This window comes from Monopterus albus, unplaced genomic scaffold, assembly GCF_001952655.1.
Source record: "Monopterus albus unplaced genomic scaffold, M_albus_1.0 scaffold127.1, whole genome shotgun sequence".
Lineage (NCBI taxonomy): Eukaryota > Metazoa > Chordata > Actinopteri > Synbranchiformes > Synbranchidae > Monopterus > Monopterus albus.
In genome coordinates this window covers 1,912,332-1,913,755 of record NW_018128007.1, presented here as the reverse complement: position 1 = coordinate 1,913,755, position 1,424 = coordinate 1,912,332, and the positions used below count along the sequence as shown (strand labels likewise).

Here is a 1,424-nt window from a genome sequence, read left to right as displayed (position 1 = left end):
GGGATATAATGTATAGGCCTGGTGGGTTCAGGGTCTTTCATCTTACATCTGCCTGCGAGCAGTTTGGAGGTGCAAGATACCTGAGCGTGTAATGTTAATTTTTACCTGTGATCCTTTGAATAAATCAGCACTGTTTTGAAGTTACTTGGACTGTCTCGTCTCTCAGAGTTAGCAATGGTAAGAAGAACCATATCCTACAGTCTCACATGGAGTCCGTAGGATGTGCAATATGGAGACCTAATAAGTTGATGTACTGGTTCAATTGTGTTTCACACAGAGAATAAACTCTCCTATGGATGGCAAACCCCTTCCTACGATTCATCACTAAAGACACAACGCAGAGATTTAACTTGATGGCCGCGTAGAGATGAGACCGGCTACATGTGCACACCTGAGTGGACCAGAGGTTGAGCTGTTTGAGTGAAGGCAGCTTGATGAGCTGCTCGGCACAGGCACTGGTGACGTTGGTGAAGGCCAGGCTCAGGTTCTCCAAATTCCCAAAGGAACCTGAACTCAACAGGCGGGCCAGGTCTGCATCCTACAGCATGTGAGGAAAAGACATTCAATACAGAAAAAGAAAGAGCAGTGAAGTGATCTGACAAACTCTTTTTGTGTTTAGCAGTGAAGGCATCACTGTACTCTCACCGTGGACTTTGAGGGCAGAGTCAATCGGGTGGGGCCTCCTTTTCTTTGCTGAGGTGAAGACAGAAAAAAGAAACCAATGAACGATGGCATCGGAGCTCAAGGCCTTGCACGAATCTTTTCAGACAGTAGATGGAGTGTGTGAGCAGCTGCAGGCATGTTGCATTCATGTCATATTGAAAAAATGGGACGTGATTCTTGTAATAAATTAGAATGATACTATGTTTTAAACATTATGTCACTATTACTCACTATGTGCAAATGTAGTGTCTCAATCCAAAGACTTCCAAATGGTTTCTTTATTTTTCTTACATAGCATAAATGCAGTGTTTTTGGGAAGAGGTTTTGCCAGAGGCTGTGGCTGATGCTGAAGTCAGAGTCGTACATACTGGTGAAATAAATACATCTCATGCTCCTTTATGCACATAGCTGCTTCGTATTACATACAACATGTTTCTTTGTGAGCTATGTGCAAAGCATATGAGTTGTCTTTGTTTATAATTGGGTGTAGATGGTATATGTTTAGTAAATGCTTCCTTTGACTTCCTCCACATATAAATGATGAGTTGAGTTGTGCAGATGGAATCAAGTGGCCGTGACTCAGTGTGTGAAGCACACAGGCTGAGCTGAGAACGCCAGTTACTGTCACCGTCTGATCTTTACTGAAATTCAGGAACAGATGAACTCTGGGAATTTTCACACTTCAGCACTGGAGTTTACTGAGAGGTGTGTGACAATATTATCCAGCTAACTGTAGCCTTTCTGGATGTGACGGGGGGGGG

At 43.5% G+C, this 1,424-nt stretch overlaps 1 protein-coding gene across 1 annotated transcript in view; it reads right to left on the bottom strand.

Moving 5' to 3' along the window:
- cmip (c-Maf inducing protein) overlaps positions 1–1,424 on the bottom strand; it is a 56,877-nt gene that overhangs the window by 4,363 nt on the left and 51,090 nt on the right. The window contains exons 17-18 of the mRNA XM_020612657.1: positions 646–693; positions 392–538 (exon numbers count right to left, since the gene is read on the bottom strand). Coding sequence (XP_020468313.1) covers positions 392–538; positions 646–693 — 195 coding nt within the window. The remainder of the gene's footprint in view (positions 1–391; positions 539–645; positions 694–1,424) is intronic.